General features: G+C 36.8%; 2 protein-coding genes across 2 annotated transcripts; both read left to right on the top strand.

The window, feature by feature from the left end:
* The first annotated feature begins 202 nt into the window (after window positions 1–202).
* Window positions 203–7,821, top strand: fdxacb1 (ferredoxin-fold anticodon binding domain containing 1). Its single transcript, XM_058775455.1, has 5 exons — window positions 203–1,067; window positions 1,416–1,572; window positions 1,748–1,951; window positions 2,091–2,249; window positions 4,141–7,821. The coding sequence occupies exons 1-5, from the start codon at window positions 893–895 to the stop codon at window positions 5,192–5,194; spliced, it is 1,749 nt and encodes a 582-aa protein (XP_058631438.1). The 5' UTR covers window positions 203–892; the 3' UTR covers window positions 5,195–7,821.
* Window positions 7,822–7,946: 125 nt separating this feature from the next.
* alg9 (ALG9 alpha-1,2-mannosyltransferase) lies at window positions 7,947–18,657 on the top strand. The gene is made up of 15 exons (XM_058775454.1): window positions 7,947–8,215; window positions 8,946–9,081; window positions 11,063–11,197; window positions 11,762–11,832; window positions 11,936–12,024; window positions 12,178–12,313; window positions 13,553–13,640; window positions 14,250–14,355; window positions 14,451–14,573; window positions 14,668–14,822; window positions 15,585–15,714; window positions 15,880–16,027; window positions 16,703–16,832; window positions 17,191–17,321; window positions 17,761–18,657. The coding sequence occupies exons 1-15, from the start codon at window positions 8,043–8,045 to the stop codon at window positions 17,882–17,884; spliced, it is 1,875 nt and encodes a 624-aa protein (XP_058631437.1). The 5' UTR covers window positions 7,947–8,042; the 3' UTR covers window positions 17,885–18,657.
* Window positions 18,658–21,750: the final 3,093 nt, after the last annotated feature.

Below are 21,750 nucleotides of genomic sequence, written 5' to 3'. Positions count from 1 at the left end.
TCTTCTGCACCAAAGAATAATTCCAATACATGTAGATGTATTCACGATTCACTGATTCATGATTTAGATGACCAATAATTTATAAATCTATAAAAACTATAGAATATTTCAGTGTGACCATTCTTAGAGTCAGGGAAACACGATGTATTGTCTCTTTGCAGCCTTTACAAGATAACATAATGATTTCAGTTAAACTCTATAATACATGTTTGTTTATTTTATAAGAAACCATTAAATCAGATTTCATTGTTAATTCGATTTTTAATTTCAGTACTCATTTTGGTGTAGCAACCATAGACTAAAAAAATAGCAACACGCTTTTTTTTAGTAAGATCTGGCAACACAGACACTGCGTGCTAACATATGGGGGGACACTGGAACGTGGACAGTACGGTTGTAAAATCAAGTACACAGTGATGCTGGTAGAAAATTTCTCGACAAAATACAATATTTATTTGATTAAACTGCGAAGTGGCCATCGAGCGCATAGTAACGGGTGTTCTTGTTTTCTACGATGCTGCATTCCCCGGGGAACGAAACTTCACCGCTGCTGCACACTAGCATGCGACACCGACTGCACCTCTCTTTCTCTTTTACACTTTCTTACGTAAACCTGCTTCTAAAACCCAAAACCTCTGGTGTTCAAGTGTCGCGTTAGCTTCTAAACACCGGCATTGCACGCGGTGCTATTTTAATAAGATGTCAAGCTGTATCGCGACAGATGTAGAGCGCCATCAGGTGTCACGGGGGCATGCGGTCTAATTCTACGCTCAGTTCAAGCTCGCTAAGTTAGTCGAAGGGACGCTGTAACCCTCGGTCAAATGTGTGGGAAAGTTTTGTTCTCCTGCTAATGTGACAGCTTGCTGGGTCGTTTACTTGACATTTTTTGGAAATGTCCAAGACACGCGAAGTGCTACTTGTAGGGGAAGGCAACTTCTCTTTCTCGGCGGCTTTGAGCGAGAACGCAGGCGACGATGTCGGGGTGATCGCCACTTGCTTTCAAAGCGAGAACCAGACGTACAGACAGGAGGGAGCTGTCCTGAACATACAGCGACTCCGTGACAAAGGTCTGTCGTTATGTGATTTTTCATTCTGATAATGTTGTCTCGTGTGCATGTTTTTTACTCTTGCGGTGCTTTCTTGTGTCATTGTTGTCCTGTTTTCATGGTATCTGAAAGCTACTTGTTCGATTTCATCCTAACCACAGTTTAGTATCTGCTAATGTAAGCATTTTGAAGGATACCTATTCTTCCCACACATCAAGTATCATAGTACTGAATTTGCATGCCTGCAGCCAAGTCCATGAATTTACACATTTGGTTGCTATGAAACTGCCAGGGAGGGTTAAAAGCCTTATTGAATTCTGTATGATAATTCTGTGGAGGCCTTGATTTCAATGCAAACTCCCATTGCAGGATCAGTTGTTCTGTTTGAGGTGGATTGCACATGCCTAAAGGAGCACGAAGCCATTCAGGATCATCTTTTTGACTGCATTATCTTCAATTTCCCTCACTGTGGGCGTAAAAGTGGCGTAAAGAAGAACCGCGTCCTGTTGGTGAAATTTTTCCAAAAGTAAGTGTGACACTCTTGTGGCAACACGGTCTTTATTAAGGTGTTACATAAGCTTGACTTCCAGTGTTATATAATGTTAATACTGAGGGGATCAAGAGTTTCGAGGTCTTTTATGTTTTGTGCATATTGTATGTGTCATGGATGGATGTTTTGTGTGGCTTTTTTTTTTTTCTAGTGCCGTTGCAGTCCTGAAGGACAATGGGGAAGTGCATGTCACCTTGTGCAATGGCCAAGGCGGTACTCCGTGTGACAGTCCAATGAGAGAATGGCACAATAGTTGGCAGGTGGTTGCCATGGCAGCAGAAGCAGGACTAATTCTCAGTGAGATCTGTCCCTTTGACTGTGAAACGTATCAAGGTTACAGATGTACTGGTTACAGGTAATCAGCTTTGGACAAGTGGATACAGTCCACTACTAAGTGATTTAACATGGTGTTTAATTTGGACTTTTAATGGTCTTGTTACAGTTATGTAATGGCATTCAGTTTTGAATTCATCAAATAAAATTATTTTGCGAAGGAGTCAAGACAAAGGTTTCCATGTAGACGGAGCTCTGACCCACGTCTTCACTCGGAGTCTCCCTCACACCATACCAGAGAAACTGAAAATGGAGAAAACCGTTGGGAAGGAGACCGTTTGTTTTGAGCTTCCAGCAGAGTTGAGTAATTATATCAACAGGTAAGTGGTAACTTGTTGCTGACTGGAAAACAGCAGCTCTAAAGTCTCTTCATAAGAAATACTTTACCCCAAAAGAAAACCTGTGACATTTTAATTACCATTATGTTGTTTTGAAGCTGTGGAAAGAAAAGATTAATTTTTTTTAAGGATCTCCTGACCACTGATTTTTATATCATAGATCGAATGGGGACTGAATCTTTCAAGCTTCACAATGGCAAAAAACCCCACCATGAACATATCATAGAAGTGTTTTAAATGCCATATCACCTTTCAGCCCAAGAATGGTCGCCCACTGAGGCTAAGCAGGGTTGAGCCTGGTCAGTTCCTGGATGGGAGACTCCTGGGAAAACTAGGTTGCTGTTGGAAGAAGTGTTAGTGAGGCCAGCAGGGGGTGCTTTGGTCTGTGTGGGTCCTAATGCCCCAGCATAGTGACGGGGACACTATACTGTCAAAAAACACCGTCTTTCAGATGAGGTCCTGACTCTCTGTGGTCATTAAAATTCCAGGATGTCCTTCGAAAAAGAGTAGGGGTGTTATCCTGGCATCCTGGCCAAATTTGCCCACTGGCCTCTGACCATCATGGCCTCCTAACCATCCCCGTATCTGCTGATTGGCCTCTGTCGTCTCTCCACCAATAAGCTGGTGTGTGGTGGGCGTTCTGGCGCACTATGACTGCCGTCGCATCATCCAGGTGGATGCTGCACACTGGTGGTGGTTTAGGAGATTCCCCCCCTTCTATGTAAAGCTCTTTGAGTGCCCAGAAAAGCGCTATATAAATGTAAGGAATTGTTGTCATTATTATTAAATGCAAATTGTGTGCTGCGCATAATAACTTGGCGAGCTTCGTGGACTACAAATGTTGCATCGACTATGAAAATAAGATGTCAGCACCATTGATTGTTGCATGTATCGAGACCAAATGTCAATGGTGCCATATTTGATTGAAGCTCTATAGCAGAGGAAATATATAGTGAATAATGACTTATGTTTTGGTCTGTTCCTCACATAAAGCTATATTATGGCCCCAAAAGACTTAGCAGACAAGTAATATGAACTATTTTTATGTTACTCTTTGCTAGGGTTGTATAAAATAGCTGTACCATATTGTAATTGATTTGTATTGTAATTGATTGATTTTCTTATTTAGGTGTCTTTGTTATGGAGAATATTTAATTGCACATGCTAATTTTCCTTTTTTTAAACATTTTGATTACCTTTGCCATAATCTAATGCTCACTTAATCTTAATAGTAATTGAATAAACATGTTAAATGTAATTTTTCTATTTCTGTCTAATTTCTATATATTAAAATCAATATCCCATTTTTCATACCAAGTTAACATACATTATAATGTTGTGATGCCTAAATTCACTTTAAACTTTAAAACGGATTTTAAAATTGATTTTAGAATTGATTTTATTTTGATATGGTATAGAATTTTAATATTTATGGGTTTGTCATTTTAACGGTTATCATTTAAACCTGGGCCCAAACCAGGCCTGGATACTTCTTTACAAAAGTCATACGGTTTGAGGGTGAATAAATGTCGACAGAATATCCTGTTTTGCACAAACTATTCTTTCAGTAAAGTAACGAGCATTTGAAAACTAGAGGTAACTGCATGATCATGGCATTTATTAATTATTTGTATGCTCCGCAAACACTTTCTCGATCCTTTGTTCTCTGTGAATGGTGACATTACGAAGCTATGTCTTATCTGTTATCAGTCTTGTATTATATTATACAAAAAAGATGGGCATTACACGTACGTCAGTACACGTTTGTCAGTATGCTTACGCATCATGTATTTAAATGTATCAATTTAGTGGAATGTTTGAACATTTATAAAGTATGTTTGATACAGATTTCTAACCTTTCTTTCTGTGTTAGGGATTTCCTTGGTCAGCAGTCACATCATCCAGTGAAAACTGTCCAGGAGCAGTTACTTAGAGAGCTAAAGTCAATCTGGCCTGTGTGCACTATGAATGAAGACTTCCCAGAACTGGTAAGCTGCCTACCAGAAACGCCAGAGGCATGTGACTCCACTTTGACCCACTCAGAGGTCTATTGGATTAAACCTACTGACATCTATATATTTGACCAAATTGAAAATGAGCAAAACGACTGCGAGTCTATGGAGGACCAACAAAGCTTTACCGGCAGCTATGCACTTCGACCGTCTCTGTTGTTGCATGTCCAAGAGATCACCCAGAATGAAGACTTCAGTCCTGGTACTCTTCACGCAGTCAGTGGCCTGGTCTTTCAGAGAGTGCCCATCTCCCTGAGCCGTTCTCCTGCATTTCACCAGCTTCTGTTAGTGGGAATGTTCCCTGCAGAATCCCATCCTGTCCAGTGCTTCCAAGATTGTTTGGAGTCACTACTTGCTTCTTACGGCGTCTCCTTTGCGGAGGCGCAAACAGGCCTGGAGCAGCAAGTGTGGATGAATTCAAAGACGCTTTCCAAGTTTGGGCGGATTGCATATCTGCCTTCCTTTTCCTCAGCCTTCGATGAAGGTTTACAGTTAATAGCGGTCTCAATAAATTTGGATCATTTAGCTACCCTGATTTTTGCCATTTCTGATTGGCGCTTACTTTGGAGTGCAGATCCTCGGTTTCTTAAGCATTTTGAGCTCAATCCACTTGGACCTTTCAGTCCTTTCTCCCTTTACCCACCAAGCTACTTGCATGATATCAGTTTCTGGATGGAACCAGAAAGCTATGATGAACTGGACTTCCATGCACTTGTGCGAGAGGCGTCTTGCGGTACTGTTAAGGATATGGCATTAGTAGATCGCTTCAGACACCCACACATGGGTCATGCAAGCCTCTGCTATAGGCTGACCTATCATTCGCCGGATCGGGCCCTCTCACACAGCCAGGCATTGGGACTGCAGAATCAGCTGCGGAGACTGTTACCCCTGCGCCTGCAGGTCACGCTGAGGTGATTGAAGAGGATTCAGCGACAATGGATTAAATGGATGAATAATCTCAGATTTTAATATTTAAAGATGAAGGTTAAAGGTGCAGTAGGAGATCTTGGAAAAGCGAACGTCCCGCCCTCCCTGCAATCGCCGTCTAAAGCCACGCCCCCTGTACGCATATATGCTCACAGATCAGAATACCAGAGACATGACTACAATAGGCTACATCAGCGGTTCCCAATTCCAATCCCCCCCACCCCCGCATGTTTCATATTTCACACGTTTCTCTTATCACGTCCGACGTTTGTTCTATTCGACCGTAAGTGCCCTGCGAAGTGAACATCACCAGATATTCCACCATGATTCCAGTTTGAATCGAGCGTATATGTTCCATACAAAGGGCATTAAAGTGTGCGAGACGTTAATTTAAATCGTATTTATTTACAGAGGTGTATTATCTCACACTTCTCTAGTAAGTTTCGTCTGTGTGTGAAGACGCTGCGCAGTGCAAATCCGTTAATGAATGTTCCGAAGTGAAGCAAACTTCAACGGATTTCCTCTGCTCAGGGAGTAGGGATCAAAGAACACTGTGTAGGGAGCATGTCAATTCGAACACAGTTCATGCACGTAGCTCTGTTCTAAGGAGCTGGTTATCTGAATCAGGTGTGTTAACTAAGTGAGACATGCAAAATATGCAGAACGGGGGGTGCGAGGACTGGAATTGGGAACCGTTTGGCTACATCATGTGTCATTCACCGGTGAGAAAACTTTACAGCACGGATAGTAAAAGTACTACAGTTCCAGGAAGGAAGATCGGGTTGTTGATGTTTGTCTGCCATTCTGGCTCTGTCTGCACCGCGTGCGTGAATGTGCTGATGACGTATCCTGTCTGCGCGAACCGGGTGCAGGGAGGTATGCAAATACATATGTTGACAGGCAGGTAGGAAAGCCAATTAAAACGCTCGGACCGAGTGTTTTGATTGGATAAACATTTCTTGGTCCTATGCCTTCCACAGAATATATAAATACATTTAGACCACTTAACTTAATGATTGCTATTGGGATGTGAAGAGACTTTCAACCAGCATAATAAAAAATGTTTCTGAAGTCACCTATTGCACCTTTAACTTTATTGATCAAAAGAGAGTCCGTTTATTTTGTCTAATTTGTTAAATCGGGTTAAATTTTAGCAAATACAATGGGTGTTATTCCCATTTATTTAAAACTGACATATCAACTTATTTGAACTAAAGGGATTTTTTTGTTTCTGTGCTTGAAATCCTATCATGTTTACATATTGCTTGTTACGCTAATTAATCAAAATTTTACATTATAAATATTGTGGGTTTAATAAGTTATCCAAGAAATGTTTACAGATTTCAGTAGTACTGTTTTACTTTCCCTTGTTGTTTAGTACTTTGCAATGAGGAATAAAAAAAGAAAATAAATATTACAAATTGCTTTCTCTCCTACATTAATTGATTATGCATGTTTAGGGATGTATTTCAATTAAGAAACTTAGAGATGTAATTACTGATGCACAAATGCAAATCATTTCGTCTGATACATTTTTAAAAAATAACATATTTTTCTATTTTCTTTGTATGGCACATGTGTTCACGTTATATCTGAAGCTGCATTTGATACTGTGATATTTCTGGAATGTCTGTGTTTGTTTATTATAATTTGTGACTAAATTGCTATATGTTATTTATGCTATATGGCTATATGTTAACATAAATAACATATGTTATATGTTATTGCTATTTACTGAAGGGTGAAGTGGGTCATTTTTCATACAAATGGAATACCTAAAAACTAACCTGTTTTCCATTGTTTGGTCAAATAGTGCTGTGTTGGTTGGGATGCTTAAACTGCTGGTGCAACCTGCTCATTAAGCCCAAAAGAGGTAGACATTTCATCCCTGGTTATTTTTGAAACTGAAAAGTTTGAATTGAATTATATAGATGATATAAATTCCATTACAAACCATTTTAATCATGGCACATATCTAAAAACAAATGGACACCAGAGTCACTTCGTGTAAGGTTCAGAGCCCAAAAATGCAAATGTAACATCTTCAACCACATGGTCTGTCATTAATTATTATTTTTTTGAGCATTTAGCATGTCTGCAGGTTACTGTTTTTTTTAGGCTTCGTGTATCATGGCACCACACCAGATTATTGCTTATGAAACAAAAGGTCCTGTTTGAGAGTACTAAGAATATAGTGTAAAATCTGTTTATTTTTAGATCACAAGAATCTAACTAATACAAATGTTAAAGAAATGTCATCATACCATATTATGATAAGACTGTGAAAAATGGTAATAATAATGTCTAAATTAACTGATTTTGTTTAAAAATATATTATCTAACATGACGAAGCCAAACAATTCAATTATATAACAATACTTATATTAATCATCAACAATATTAGTTGTTCAGTTGGCTTAAATATCAGCAAAGTGTACTGAACGAGAAAAGATGAAAATAATTTGTTATGAAATGTATGTTAAAACACTTGTAGTAAAGGTACTTTACAAATATTTTACAAAGTTAGTGAAAGGATACAATCGGAGCTAGCAACAGGGTAGAATATTATAGTAAAAGGAAAAAAAAATAAAAATCGTTGCTTGAAATAAAATCTCCAAAGAAGCATTTCTCATTTTCATTTAGTACTAAAATAACTAAAACTGAAATAGAAATTAATAATAACTATATAGAGGTATATTTAAAAAAACAATAATACAAATCAAGTAAAATTCCTCAAACTGTAAAATGAAAACGGAAGATACAAAAAATAATTCAAATATCAAAACCGCAACAAACTCTGGCTGGTGTCTGGCATCCTCTCCTCGAACCTCCGGCGATGACGTCACGCGCAGCCAGTAGAAACATGGCGACGAAGGCTCTCCGTCAGCGCAACAGACGGGGCAGCAAACAAGACGCGAACAGCGTGAACAGCACACCTACCACTGACAACCGAGCAGCGAAAGACGACAAATATGTTGAGGACAGTAAGTCCAGTGACCCCCGAAACGAGTAAGTAACCATAAGCCAGTCCAGCTCCCGCGCGGTGTAATAATGTGTGCTGTTGACAGCTCGCTAGCTCGCTAACGTCAGGCTGTCTGGATATATACCAATAATACAGAGAGTAAACACATGTCATTTCAGTAGACTATCTAAATAACACGAATGCAGCGGGGAGAGACAGAAGTAGTCAAATGTACTGTCCAGGCGACACGAATAACTCGCTTCAGTGTAACATGACGGCTCTCATTCATTCATTCATTCATTCACTCGCATCGAGCAAACACCGATCAGCGCTGCGACACATATGCTGTGCTTTATATCATTACTGTTCTTTTAAAATATATGCAGTTTGTGGTTCATAAGCTGCATTGCCTTAGCGACACTAGATAGTAGCCCAATTTTTATTCCACATATGTATATTTGATGCTGTAACGTTATATGTCAGGTGCACATTCGCGCATGTCAAATTTCATAATCTTCTTACATTGTAATACAGCGCATGAGGAAAACAATGACTCTGTATTAACGCTGTTGTGTTTTGTTCGGTGTGAAAATCTGGAATGTCTCATGCACAGCTGTATTGATTATGCTTGAGGATGAGTTTTAGACTGATGCTGTTTTAAATACTGAAATAAACGAATGACAACTTTGTATAACTCTGTGCTCTGTACTCCATATTGCTTATTAGTTTGCTCCCAGATAAGCACATTAGCTCCTATCCCCCGCCTCTCCTTTACAGGTCATCCAGTAAGGCAGGACAGGTCTGGGCTCCTGAGGGCTCCACGGCCTTCAAGTGCCTGGTTTCAGCCCGCTTCTGCGCTGCGCTACTCAGTAACATCTCGGACTGCGATGAAACTTACAATTACTGGGAACCAGTGAGTTACACATTTTCCTGGTTTACAGTTTCGGTGAGCTCTCAGAATACACCAATAAGGATGGCCCGGGACCAGTGTGACAGAGTTTTGGACCGGCTGATGGAGCTGTCACTTGTCCTATTGGCCTAGCGCTGCATTCTCACTTTGCTCTTACACTTTGTTATGCTTCTTTGCACACTTAGCATGAATTTGATCTTATGTGATTGATTGATTTATTATTGTTGTTGCAGTTTCTGATTTTGCAATTTCTGATGTCATGTTATTGAATCGGCTAACAAATATTTGGTGAAATTGTGATAGAATGACTTAGTAATAGAGTAGTTAGAATAGATCAAAAATCATACATCATAATATATAAACAAAATACTTTTTTAAAATTTGCAGTTACAGCTGGGTAAAAGGTATTATTAACAATAACATAAAAAATAATTAAAATACAAAAATGCTGGAACCTATACAGCTTGTTACACCATAACAGCTTTTTATTCAACAACTATGACATAATGGTGCAAATCATTTATTGTTTATGGTTAACTCATTATATATTACGTTATAACAGGTGCTGGTCATATAATTAGAATATCATCAAAAAGTTGATTTATTTCACTAATTCCATTCAAAAAGTGAAACTTGTATATTATATTCATTCATTACACACAGACTGATATATTTCAAATGTTTATTTCTATTAATTTTGTTGATTATAACTGACAACTAAGGAAAATCCCAAATTCAGTATCTCAGAAAATTCAGTTCACTCCTTGTGAAGCTCTCACAAGTTTTTGAATCAGCTTTGCTTGACTGTATTCTCAAGCTTGCGGTCATCCCTGTTGCTTGTGCACCTTTTCCTACCCAAATTCTTCTTTACAGTCAACTTTGCATTTAATATGCTTTGATACAGCACTCTGTAAACAGCCACACCTTTCAGTAATGACCCTCTGTGACTTACCCTCTTTGTGGAGGGTGTCAATGTTTGTCTTCTGGATCATTGCCAAGTCAGCAGTCTTCCCCATTATTGTGGTTTCAAAGAACAAGAGATACCCAGAATTTATACTGTAGGGATGGTCATTTATTCAAACTCAAATGTAAATATTCTAATTTTCTGAGATACTGAATTTGGGATTTTCCTTAGTTGTCAATTATAATCATCAAAATTAAAAGAAATAAACATTTGAAATATATCAGTCTGTGTGTAATGAATGAATATAATATACAAATTTCACTTTTTGAATGGAATTATTGAAATAAATCAACTTTTTGATGATATTCTAATTATATGACCAGCACCTGTATATGTGTATAATATCTTATAGCAATTATAATATAATTATTTTTAATGTAATCATGTTTTTATTATATTAAATGTAATATTTTAAGTAAACATAAATCCTTAACAGTTTTTAATTCAACTTTTTGGGGTGGAAAGTTATGACAAAAGAACAAAACATTTTTAGTTTAGAATTTTAATCCTTGCTTATATATTATAATATATGTTGTTTATAATTATATATTTATTATTTATAGTTTTACCCCATCCTATATTGTAACATGTAATATTTTATAATATATGTTTTATACTATTACTATAACATAATTATAATATATTTATTTTAAATATAATATGTCTATAAAAATGTATTCTGTTTATGGTGTAACAAGTGAATTTGCAGAGCAAGTGAAAAGCTGAACTACTGGTCTAACTGCAACAGCAGAAAGCAAATCCTTATTGTTGAGCCCTGATCTATGTCACTGTCGTATCCCATAATGCCCTGGAGTATTAATAATACAAACCACTAGAGACTGTAAAGGTTCAGTTCAGATGCAAAAGCTTGCTCTTGTATTCAGTAGAAAGTTATAATTTCTTTTCCATCAAAGTAAAAATCTGCTGAATATCAGTCTTCTTTTGAAAACTACCAAATTTGTATATAAAAGAAAAGTTCATTCAACGTTTTTTTTTTATTTCTCTCTTTTTGCTGGCCAGACTCACTACCTGCTGTATGGAACAGGAATGCAGACATGGGAATATTCCCCGGCCTACGCGATTCGGTCCTATGCGTATCTTTGGCTCCACGCCCTTCCTGCCTGCTTTCATGCCAAAATATTACAAACCAACAAGGTAAACTAGTCACCAACCTCAAACTGATTGTTTATCAGTTTTGATTCTGTGTTTTTAAGCATTTGTGAAATAGTAGAATATTTCTATGACCAGTGAGGTGGATACTTATCCTCACTGGAATCTGAAAAATCTGATCTCAAATCTGAAGAAAATAACCCTTGGAGCTGGATAAAAGCTGTGGTTCCACGAACACAACATGATGTAAAAATGCTTTATATTTCACAATAATAAAAACTTTTTCTTTTGGGTACAATTTTGCTTTTGCTTAATCACAACTTTATCCAGGACCTCTAAAATGTAATTTTAAATGGCTCTCTGCTATAATATTGAGTTTTCATTCAATTTAGATCTGGCACAGCCTGTTATGCAAAGTGACATTGTGTTCAAAATATATATGATCAATTCATGCATTCCATGGGAACTGGTGAAGCTAGTTCCATGCTGAACAAAATAAGATGAATGTTCCTTTTAGATGTACTGTATACAGGCCATTCATTCCAGTCATGTACACAGACATGTACAAATTGACTAATATGTTTTTTGGATTCTTTTGTTCCCACTCAGGTCCTTGTGTTTTATTTCCTGCGCTGCATGCTAGCTTTTACCTGCTGTGTGTGTGAGCTCTACTTCTACAAGTAAGTGCTACTACATATTGCACCTTACATCAGTATTGGGCTAAAATAGGTGACTTTTACAATGAATGTGCTGTAAAGATCTAATCTCATGGATTTGACACAGGGCTGTGTGTAAAAAGTTTGGCCTACATGTGGGCAGGCTTCTGCTGGCGTTCCTAGTCTTGAGTGCTGGGATGTTTTGCTCCTCTGCAGGTGAGTCAGATCAATGGATCATATTTGTCTTATCTGGTTGATCAGAGGAAATTAGATGAAAACTGTTTGTGTTCCTGTTTTCTTTTTTGACATAATTTTGTGTAGGCACTGCAGGTAAATGTGTATGTGTGTGTGTGTTTGTGTTATGTTCAGCTTTCCTCCCCAGTACGTTTTGTATGTACAGTACAGTGGTAGCTATGACTGGCTGGTTCCAGGGGCGCCCAAGTCTGGCTGTGCTGGGTATTGCAGCGGGGGCCATAGTGGGATGGCCCTTTAGTGCCCTGCTGGGGTAAGAAATAATCAATATTTTATATGTAGTGTGACAAAAAGGCGCAAATAAAATATTTCCTCCTTTATATATTCCTCATCTGACATGAACCTGTATTGCTGTATTTATATTAAAATGCATATTTTTATCCTTATGAGAATAAGTATTTGGTTGATTCATATTTGAAGAATTATATCTTTTTTTTTTTTTTTTTTCTAACATTTTAGGTTTTGGGGGCTTAACCCATTTAATCCAATATTTCTCTCCGTACATGTCCCTTATTTTCTAACGACCGGTTGATAAATCGGAGTCAATATTTGAAAATAAGTAATATTTTAACATAAATTGATACTCACACACTACCATTTAAAAGATTGGGGTTGGTAAATTTTTTTTAAAGAAATTATTACTTTTATGTAGAATTGATCAGAAGTGACTGTAAAGACATTTACAATGTTACAAAAAATGCTGTTTAAAATTAGTGTTGTTCTTCTGAACTTTTTTATTTCTTCATCAAAGAATGCAGAAAAAAAACAGTTTTCCACAAAAATATTAAGCAGCATTATAATAATTAACAATGTTGCTTGATCAAATCAGCATTTTAGAATGATTTCTGAAGGATCGTGTGACACTGAAGACTGGAGTAATTCAGTCTAGCATCACAGGAATAAATTACATTTAAAATATATTAAAATAGAAACCATATTTTAAATTTTACTGTATTTACTGATTAAATAATTGCAGCCTTGGCGAGCAACTTTTTTCAAAAGCATTAAATATATTACCAACCTCAAACTTTTGCTACATGCTTCTTTTTACTGTTTCACCTAATGTAACTTTTAAATCTGCAATTTTATAATGGGACTTAATCAGTTACCTATAAAAAATATGGGGCTTTATATTTTTTCCACTGTTTAGAATTGTGAACATTTTGATGATCCAGGTTTGACTGCAACCAGGGTCATGTCCTCATCCCACTTCTTTTTTCCAACCACTGCTATCCAGTGTACTCTATACTTCCCACCAGTAAAAAGCAAAAAGCCCCAAAAATAATAATTAAAAAATGAGTGTAAGACTGGAGGTCTTGTAGTTTAATCCACAAATTATACTGTAGTTCCTTTATAAATGAAAAGGGCTAGTTACTATGTTTCGTTTACTCAACAAAGTCAATATTTACTCGAATTTGGTGAAAAGCCATATAAATAATCCTGATCAGCCAACTAGGTGAATTTAGGCTCTGTTTACTGATTGTTGTTGCAGCATACCCATTGCCTTTGACCTGCTGTTTCTGAAGAAGAAGTGGAAGAGTTTTATCACGTGGACTCTAGTGGCTTTGCTCCTATTTCTGGTTGGTAAACTCATTGATTTCTGTGTCTATATTAGGTTGCTGAATTGAATCTGACTTTAGACACTGAGATTCCATCAATAACAAAATGGAATTTTAAAATAAAAAAATATCCAAGATCAGTGTATTATACCAAAGACTATAGAAATACAAAGACGGTTCACTCCTATACTTATGAATGGGAGAAAGTGCAACGCGCAATATGGTGGGATAGTCCCACCTTCTAAATGAAAGAGCCAACTGTTGATTGGTAAAGTCATTGCGTCATTGCAGCGGCCGTTAGAAGCTCCGGTTCCCATAGAAACCTGAGGCTGGACCAGCCGATGTGCATGCATACAGTTTGGCACACATTGGCTGGTCTAGCCTGAAAAAGAAGCTTTTTAAACGCTATTTGAGCATTAGAAACAACATTCATGGGGCAGTTCATTTGAAATATGTAATTTAATCAACTGTAATTTCAGGATTCCCCCATTCATTTAGATAGGACTTGGTCTTGTTTGAGCTGATATGTTGCAAATATGGCCACCGAGTGAACGGACTTTCTTTGAAAGGGACTTTGATTATACTGCTATAATATGATATTATAACACTTGCCATTGAATGTTTCTGTAGGTCCCTGTTGTTGTTGTAGACAGCTACTACTATGGAAAGCTGGTGATTGCTCCTCTGAATATAATACTATACAACGTGTTCACTCCTCATGGGCCAGATCTTTATGGTAAACTTCAAATCATTTATACATTTAGAAAATAATATTGACTCGTATTAAAAATAAAGTACTTTTTCATTACAATGTTTTTCTCTTTCTTAAAGGCACAGAGCCCTGGCATTACTACTTTGTGAATGGTTTCCTTAATTTCAACATTGTATTTGTGTTGGCCCTCTTTTCTCTTCCTCTTACGGCACTTATGGAGGCACTGCTCCAAAGATTCAATGGTAATAAGGATGTGTCTTTGACTTGTTTTGTGATATGCATGTAATGCTCTGAACAGTCTGTTAATCTCATGTTTTTTTATGGTATAAATTGCAGTTCAGAACCTCGGCCGGCCATACTGGTTAACCCTGTCTCCTATGTACCTGTGGATGCTGGTGTTCTTCACTCGTCCACATAAAGAGGAGCGCTTTCTGTTTCCCATCTACCCTCTCATCTGTCTGTGCGGGGCAGTGGCTCTCTCATCACTGCAGGTTAGAAATAGTAGACTGCATTTTTTGCTGATGGTGATACAGTGGTACTGAATGATTAGCATATTAATTTACCATGGTATTTGTTTACTCTGCCATTCAAAATTTTGATGTCGGTAAGATTTTTTTTGTTTTTTTTTAATGTTTTTGAAGGAATTCCCTTATGTTCACCAAGGTTGCATTTATTTAAAAAACACACAGTAAAAACAGTAATTTTGTGAAATTTTATTATTCATATATTTTAAATTTATAAAATGTTATTTATTCCTGTGATTGCAAAGGTGGATCAGCAGTCATTACTCGAGTCTTCAGTGTCACATGTTTAGAAATCATTGTAATATGCTGATAATGTGCTCAACAACAGTTCTAATTCTAATCAGTGCTGAAAACAGTTGTGCCGTTTAAAATATTTGTGGAGACAGTGATGCACTTTGTTTTGTTTTTTTTGATTAAGAAGTTCAAAAGAACATTTATTTGAAAAAAAAAATTAAACATTGAAATAATATTTGTATCAATAGGAATTGTAAGAGAAATGTCTTTACTCTTTACTGTCACTTTTGATCACATTAAAGCATCCTTGCGGAATTAAAGTATTCATATATTTAAAATAAAAGAACATCAGTACATGTTCAAAAACTATGCAAACCTGCACATCTTTATTGGCATATTTCCTCAATGTTTGCTGTTAAACCTGTGTAAAATATGAATGTGATACTTCAAATCATTTCCCATTTTAAACTGTTTTCTGTCTGTTTATCCATGTAGAAATGCTATCACTTCATATTCCAGCGCTACCGTCTGGAGCACTACACCATCTCCTCCAACTGGCTGGCTCTCGGCTCTGTGCTGCTGTTTGGAGTGCTCTCGCTGTCCCGATCTGTGGCTCTCTTCAGAGGTAAGGATGTTGAGTGAGATTTGGGTCGGTTCTGCTGAACTTTTCCCTCAGAGTAGAGTTATCTAGCTGGCAGATAAAGTTGATGATGAAACTTTTATTTACCTTGTGCAGTAAAGTACTGCTTTTGTGACGTCTCTCTCACATGGGCTTGCTGTGTGTCTTAAGGCTATCATGCTCCGCTGGATTTGTATCCAGAATTTCATCGCATTGCTAAAGATCCTACAATCCACACGGTTCCAGAGGGAAGATTGGTCAATGTTTGTGTGGGGAAGGAGTGGTACCGCTTCCCCAGCAGCTTTCTCCTGCCCAACAAGTGAGTTTGACTGTACATAAGACTGCACATAAATATAAACTACTGTTCAAAGGGCTAAGGTCAGTAAGATTTGTTTTTTGTGTTTTTTAAAAGAACTTGATAGTTTTGTTCAGTAAGGATGCATTAAATAGATCAAAAGTTAAAGACATTTATAATATTACAGAAGATTTCATACAAGTCAGGTAATCTTTATTTATATAGCGCTTTTAACAATACAGATTGTGTCAAAGCACTTAACAGTATCAAATAATGTATAATGATAAGATTAAACACTCAATACAAATAAATGCTGTTCTTTATTCATTAAAGAATCTTGAAAAAACTTATTTCCACAACAAATGTTAAGCAGCACAACTGTTTTCAACATTGATAATAATGGGAAATGTGAATGAAAAGGATCATGTGACACTGAAGACTGGAGTAATGATGCTGAAATTTCAGCTTTGTCATCACAGGAATAAAATATATTGAAATATAAAACATTTTAAATTGTAATAATATTTCACAATATTACAGTTTTTGGCTATTTTGGATCAAATGAATATCTGATATATATATATGAATATATATATTATCTTGGTATAAAAAAAAAAGTCGTACAGCCCCCAATCTTTTGAACGGTACTATAGATCTATAATATATATTAACTGTTAACCGTATCATCTTGTTTTGCAGCTGGCACTTACAGTTCATCCAGTCAGAGTTCAGGGGTCAGTTACCTAAGCCGTATGCCATGGGTCCTGATGCCACCTGGATAATCCCATCAGACATGAATGATCAGAATCTCGAGGAGCCGTCACGATATGTGAGCGTTCCACTACAAACACCTCAATTTAGCATTTGACTCACTGCAAGGTTATAAAGCCTAATAACTGAGCTGAATGTGTGAAAGGACACTTTGTTTTTTCTTTTCTTGACTTTTTTTCCCCAGTAGTAGTTCCTCTTTAGTTGTTAATGGTAAAAATCAATTTCACTCGAAAGAGTTTGAATGGCATTTTACTTTGGAAAATCAACAATTGAGATCTTAATACCCCTTTTATTTTATTTTATTTTATTAACTCTACACCAGTTCAAAGAAATATAACTAGTGTTACTAATCTAAAATCATTGTTGCAGCTGTATGTGAAGTACTTATGTAATTTTCCATGTTCTCTGGCTCTCAGGTAGAACTGAAGCAGTGTCATTACCTGGTGGATCTGGCAACAGAAACAGAAGCCCCTCGTGAACCACAATACGCCACTAACAAAGAGGAGTGGAGCATTATTGCTGAAAAGCCTTTTCTAGACCCTACCAGGCAAGTCTTTATGAGTGGAGTCCGGACATTTTTGAAAACGTGTGGAAATTTGTACAAGAGACTCTTGTGGGTAATCCATGCAGAGTGATGAATACTACTGTAAAGAATCATTGAAAATTGCATGGCCCACTAGAGGGCCCCCTTGTTCTTTTAAAAATACTTGTGTTCTTATGACATTATTGTCAAGCACCCAACATAAATTGTTGTGACACTGGATGTCTGATCATCCTAAGAGAGATTATCCTTGACCCAATTTATCAGTAATTATCTCTGGGTGTCATTATTCATTTCATGATGGTGAAATAAATGTATAAATGTTTTATTTTGAAAGAAAGTGGATCTAGAAGTATGGATTTTGTAGACTGTCTTGTGCATATTACGTTATTTTTCGCTGTTCATGACCCTGGTGCTGTTCCCTTTTCGTGTCTCTCCCACACAGGTCCTCCAGATTGCTCAGGGCCTTTTTTATCCCATTCCTGTCTGAGCAGTACACCACCTACAGCAGATATGTCATCCTCAAACCGAGACGACCCAAACACACCCGGAAAAGAGTGCAAGGCTGACCTCTCGTTCCTGCTATTTTTCCTTCATCGCAGTCAAAAAGCTCTTGCAGTGCTTCATCATTTGGTCCCAAGGTGTTTCTCCTAAACTCTTTTTGTGTCCACGTGTGTGATTGTGTTTGTTTATGTGTGAGTGGATGAATGAATGAATGAATATGCCACAGTTAGTTTGACCATCTTGGCTATCAAGCCATGCAGTATCGGCCTGTATGTAGACTTCAGTGGTGCTGCCCATCCTGGACAGTTCCAGCACAGAGCATGGATGCCTTACCCATCTTTCCCGATCATCTGCTCTCCTCTCCATTCCATGCCCTCTGTTTCTTTATTCCTGCTTGGGCTTCTCTGCGTGTTTCTGAAGTGTTTCAGAAGACTTCTGTTTAGACGACCCTTTAAGGACTACAGGTCCCTCGTTTGTTATGACCTCATCCTCGATCTGGGACAATGAACTGTACATGAACTGAACATGAGTCCAGACCCAAACCAGATCTCATGTGTCATCATCCTTCCTTTCTTCCATCCATCCATCCAGAGCTGAACTTCTGTTCATTTGTCCTGTTTGAGTAACTGGTCCAGGCCAGCCTCAGCATCTCAGGATGAAAGTTGCACCAAAAACTCTCTGTGTTCTCCGCTTCCGGTGTCGGTAAATGTGGATATTGACTGTGAGGTCAGACTGCAGACCAGGACTATTGAGTGTTTACATTCCAAATCATGTTTGTCGTCTTAATCATATCAGTGTTAACTGTGATTGAGTCAAATAAAAGAAGGCTGTGTTAATGTGTGGCTGTGCCATCTCAGAGAAATCACCTCGGAAAGCCGAGAAGTATCAAGGAATTATTATTTCCAAGTCTAAAACAGTCATTGAAATATGTACAATTTTTAAATCAGTGAATTTTCAAAAAAAAAAAAAAAAATGAATAAAATAAACATTTTCAAAAATCTTAAAAAGTTATCATATTTCAATATAATATAAAATGTTTTTCCTAGTTCTGCTGTTCTAAAAATTACAAATATCTATTTTATTTAAATCTAGATTAAATCTTAAAATTATCACACGTTTCTATTTAATATCAAACGTGTAAACATTTTTCTCTAGATTTGCTCTGCTGTAATTACAGATTTTTTTACTTAAAAATGTTTTCTAAAAATATCACATTTTATATATATATATATATATATATATATATATAAATTTTAAATGGGTAAATGTTTTTCATACTTCTGCTCTATTCTAAAAAGTAAATACTTTATTATTATTATTATTATTATTGTAAAAAGAATAATCGTATATTCATATTTTTATCAAATGTTTTCCTAGCCCTGCTCTAAAACGTTTAATTTTAAAAATTCTCAAATTAAACGATAAAAATAAAAAATGAAATGCGTAAATATGTAATTTGTCCTAGTTCTGCTATACTGTAAAAAAATACAAATATTTGACCTGTTTTTGAAAAATTATCAAATATTTAATAGTAAATTTGTATGTATTTGTGTGAGTGAGTGTGTGTGTGTGTGTAAATATATATATATATATATATATATATATATATATATATATAAATTAATATTCTAAAATAAGTGTATTAATTAAAAACTCCTTGACATGGAAATCCACCACCACAGTCTCTTTCAAAAAAAAAAAAGTAATCTTCTATAATCTTTACAGACTTGAAAGGTCAACTAATGCAAATTCTTTGCTCAAAAAATGTGAAAACCCAGAGTTTCATGTCAGATTTGCTCGTGCTACTGTAAGTGGATAAAAGGACTATGATCAGCATTAACTAACAACTTTCTACTGTCAAGTGACATTTTTAAATTTGTATAACTAAGCTTTCTTTAGAATCCATGATTAATAGAGATGACTGCTTTTTCATGATGAAGTGCTACAGCTCTGGGGTCCATAGAGGCTCAGATTGATCACTAAACAGCATCGCCCAGAAATATGCATCAAATACCCCTGTGTGTCATTGTTGGTTCTGTAAGATAGAAAATAGGTATGCTTTGGTGGATAGATTGTGGGTGTATGTAAAGATGCTGAGGGCAATGAATGTGTGGCTCGTGGGATTATTAAGCTGTCTACAGTGACGACACGTTAAGCCCCACAACACTACAGGGAACTCTGATCCTTTTTAAATCCTTCCATTGACGCTATACACTATGACGCAGAACCCCTCTGAAACATAGATGAGACATAGTTTTCCAGACACTGTTCTATGCTTCATACTTCACATGTGATTTACAGCTAAGTAGAACAACTATCCAGAACTTCAGATGTTTACAAATTTACTTTGCTTTAAGAAGGCTTTTTTATGCCATTATACTAATTCCTGCATAAAAGTCCAACATTTTGGCTGTTTAGATGCATTAGTTTGACAATGTTTGTTACATTGATTCCAATTAAAATGACAGTATACAAGGTTCCTACATTCATAAAAAAACATTTTTTTGTCATTGTGAAATGACTGATTAATTTCTCAAATGAACAGTTCATCCAAAAAAAGAACAGTTGCTGAAAATGTACTCACCCTCAAGACATTGAAGGTATAGATGAGTTTGCTTCTTCATCAGAACAGATTTAGAGAAATTTAGCATTATATCGCTTGCTCACCAGTGGATCATCTGAAGTGAATGGGTGCCGTCAGAATGAGAGACCAAACAGCTGATAAAAACAACAGTAATCCACGACTCCAGTACATCAATTAATATCTTGTGATGCAAAAAGCTGTGTATTTGTTAAGGAACAAATCCACATTACAACGTTTTAAACTTTAACCATTGCTGCTTCTGTCTAAAATATGAATCCTCTATAATATTGCTTTCTCCAGTGAAAAAGCCATTTCGACTGAATCAGGAGAGAAATAGGCACAGATCAAGCACCGTTTACAAGGAAAAAAAAGTTGGTTGAGTTGTGAGAGAACAACAGGGGATGAACTTTATCACTGCATAGAGGTAGCATTGTGGATTATGGCCAGAAGCGACAATTTAAAGTTAAAAACAGACTCTCATTCTGACGGCACCCATTCACTGCAGGATCCATTGGTGAGCAAGTGATGTAATGCTAAATTTCTCCAAATCTGTTCTAATAAAGAAACAATATAGAACTTATTAAAAATAAATAAATACCTGAGTCAAATATTAAATTAATATAACCATTTCATATTTTGGATGGGATTTCTTTTTTTTTTTAAATGCAGTGCATGTATATAGCTTGTTTGATCGTTATTAGTCAGGGCACAAAACTGGATCAGTCTGGTATTCGAATCTTGTCTGTTCCACTCTTTACATGTCAAGTCCACATTTAGGTCAGTGATCCACCATCTGCAAAGCCTCAGATATGATGAAAGCAGGTAAGTGTATTGTCCTGACCATTTGCTTCTCCATCCTGGCAGGATCAGCCACCTGGCGCTGTCTGTCGGCAGACGACAGGCCAACACCAGGAATTACTCAGCCTTTTAAAACTGTAAGCCTGTTTTAATGCTGTGTATTCTATGTGGCTCCGCCGTTGGTCATAAACATGCTATTTTGTGAAGCAGCTTCCTGCTACAGAGCATTGCCCGAAAGTGTGTCCTGTATCCAGGTCTCCAGATTGATGTGATTTAATGCTGAAACTGATTTCCCACTTTAATTCAAACCTGCACAACAACAAAAGAAACTACAAGCTTGATCTCAAGTCACCTTAATAGGGTGAGCTGGATCAATGCAATCGTTGCTTATGTGAAGATGAACACCATCTTTTTTAAAACACAAACTAACAAAAGCAGGCCTAGTATGAATAATGGATGTCAGTGTGTTTTAATTGAACACGAATTAGCAACTGAATGCAGAACAGATGGTACAGACACAAGCCCGTTTTATCATACAAGACACTTTCT

The sequence above is a fragment of the Onychostoma macrolepis genome, chromosome 05 (genome assembly GCF_012432095.1).
Source record: "Onychostoma macrolepis isolate SWU-2019 chromosome 05, ASM1243209v1, whole genome shotgun sequence".
In the NCBI taxonomy this organism is placed as follows: domain Eukaryota; kingdom Metazoa; phylum Chordata; class Actinopteri; order Cypriniformes; family Cyprinidae; genus Onychostoma; species Onychostoma macrolepis.
The sequence above is the reverse complement of the archived record's forward strand: the minus strand, read 5'-3'. Positions and strand labels throughout refer to the sequence as shown.